General features: G+C 35.8%; 1 protein-coding gene across 1 annotated transcript in view; it reads left to right on the forward strand.

The window, feature by feature from the left end:
- Nucleotides 1–198: 198 nt before the first annotated feature.
- LOC103899194 (usherin) overlaps nt 199–2,509 on the forward strand; it is a gene marked incomplete at its 5' end in the record, with an annotated part of 310,634 nt that continues 308,323 nt past the window's right edge. Inside the window, 2 exons of the mRNA XM_019472152.1 lie at nt 199–471; nt 1,960–2,117. Of these exons, the coding sequence (XP_019327697.1) occupies nt 199–471; nt 1,960–2,117 (431 nt within the window). The remainder of the gene's footprint in view (nt 472–1,959; nt 2,118–2,509) is intronic.

Genomic DNA, 2,509 nt, shown 5'->3' on the forward strand with positions numbered 1-2,509 from the left:
TAAACAGTGTAATGCAAGAAATGCCAAAGTGACCATTTGGATGAAAATAGCAGAAAGGAGGAAAATTTCTTATGCTATATTTTCTATGATGTGGATTGATCGATTGTTAGCTCATTAAACATATTGGTGTTGGTATTTTAGTAGAATTCTAGAAATCGTTTAAATGCACTAATGTTTCTGGCCCGCTTTTTTCTCTAGGCATAATTATAAGGTATGAACTTTACATGAGAAAAAAATTAAAACCAGCTGGGAACTTTCTTCCTCCTGAAATTCGTATTTTTCAAAGCAGTGGATGGCTCAGTCCTCAACCAATTATGGAGTCTCCTAATGAAAATGCCCTGGCTCCACCGCAGACCAGTACCACAGTCACTGATCTGGAGCCATTCACAGAGTATGAATTTTATGTGCTAGCAGTAAACATGGCGGGTAGCATATCTTCAGACTGGATATCAGGACGAACAGGAGAGGCTGGTAAGTATTGGTTTGAATTTGTTTGATACAAATAAAAGGAAAAACTAAATTAGAATGCATTTTCTTTTTTTCCCCAATAAAATTGATCTAGAGATGATTCAAATAGGGACAAATTGTCATTTTTTAACTAATTAAAGATAGGTTAGATTATCTCAGAACTTAGCACGTTAAGCAAAAACATTTTCTTCACCATAAAATCATATTGTTGAAGAAAAGAATCCCTGTCAATTAAACCAAAATTTCAAAACTACAAGATGGCAAAATCTACCAAGCAGTGTTTGAATTCTCCACTATTTTCCCAGTTGTTATTTATATGTTCTTTAAAGGGAGAAAACATGAAAAAAGATTGGTTTTGTCACAAACACATTAACAGTTGGTGTGAATCAGGAATGTTGTCCAAGAAGGTACATATATTCAGAAAGGAGGTTCAAGTGAGTTTTCCTGAACTGAGGCTTTGATTGTTTAGAAAGCAATTTTTTGAAGAACTTGAGGGGGTCACCTTTTCAGGAGTATAGTGCTTGAAACTTATCATATGCTTTTACGGAGACCAAGTGTCATAATATGGACCCTTTTTTTCAGAAGTTTAACCGGTTCACAACGGCTCTTATTATGACCCTTCTGTTCAGATTTTCAAAAGGGCTTGTCACTTGACATAATTATTTGAAATTTGTTTCAATGCTTTCATTAGAAATCTAAGTTTTTTAGGCCGATAGAGCCTATGTTTTGCAATTAAACATCTCCGTTACATCACTGATGCTTTTGTTTGCTGCTAGCTTGAAAATCACGTCCTCGGTCATTTGCTCCTGCAAAACAGCAGGCTAAACTAATTCCCCTTTCAAAATGAGTCTTTGTGCTTATCTGTTCTTAAATACTATATGTTATAAAAGTGTTAAATTGTATTTGGGAAGAGGTCCATTAGTGTGGTTGTTTGTACGTAGCAGAAGTGCTATGAGTTCGTATCCTATTATTACAGAGTAATCAGGTGGGGATTTAACTGCAGTGCAAACAATCCTTTTATAGATTTACTATGGAAGACAGGGGAACTGTTTTGTAAGAAGTGAGAGACATGTTAATTTCAAACTGGCCTAGCAAACAAAATTGCTTTTAAGATGCTGAAGTATTGAACACTTTTTGCTTTTATCAGTTTTTTCCCAGGTTGCATGAAGTTTTTCTTCGAGACTTTTTCATTTGTATGTACTTTCCTACCTGCTACAGGGGTTAGGACTTTAGTGCTGATTAGTATTTATTTGAAGACATAGGCAGAGTTTTATTCTGCATTCGTGGCCAGAGTAGAAGACAGAAGAATGATGGGTGGGGTACTTTTTATGTGCTATCAAAGTAATCTGAAAATTTGAGTTAGACTTGAAAATAAATTTAAAAAAGAAAAAAAACTGTCTGAAATGGTGTTTCAGAAAAACAGTGAGTAAGCTTGCATTACACACGTTTCTCACTTATTTCATGAATGTTGTTGTATTAATTTGATTTTAGCCCCAGTGTTCATGCCATCTCCATCAGTATTCCCTCTTTCACCATATTCCCTCAATGTGTCATGGGAAAAACCTGAAGATGATTTAGCAAGAGGAGAAGTGATGGGATACAGCATCAGTCTGATGACAGAACAAAGGTTCTTGCCACCGTTTTCCCAGGTAGTATTGTTAGTTACATTAAGTTTTTCCTAACTGGTAATAATAAAATTGATAATGTCTGACGTCCCCCTTGATGTTGTGATGAATTGTTTCCCTGATTTGCTGTATATCCTCTGATCCAACTTTTTCACCTATCAGTTTATCTTGAGTGCTCTGTAATGTTACACACTACTTTCCGGTTTTAAGTTGTATACCTGAGCTGACTTGTTTTCAGTAGTGGGCAAGATTCAAAATTAGGAGGGATGAGCTTGAGCAAGAACACTTAAATTGCTGTGATCTTTTGTCCTGGTTTCGGCTGGGATAGAGTTAATTTTCTTCCTAATAGCTGGCATAGTGCTGTGTTTTGGATTTGGCATGAGAATGAGGTGATAACACACTGATGTTTCAGTTGT

Source organism: Aptenodytes forsteri, unplaced genomic scaffold (assembly GCF_000699145.1).
Source record: "Aptenodytes forsteri isolate BGI_AS27 unplaced genomic scaffold, ASM69914v1 Scaffold195, whole genome shotgun sequence".
Classification (NCBI taxonomy): domain Eukaryota; kingdom Metazoa; phylum Chordata; class Aves; order Sphenisciformes; family Spheniscidae; genus Aptenodytes; species Aptenodytes forsteri.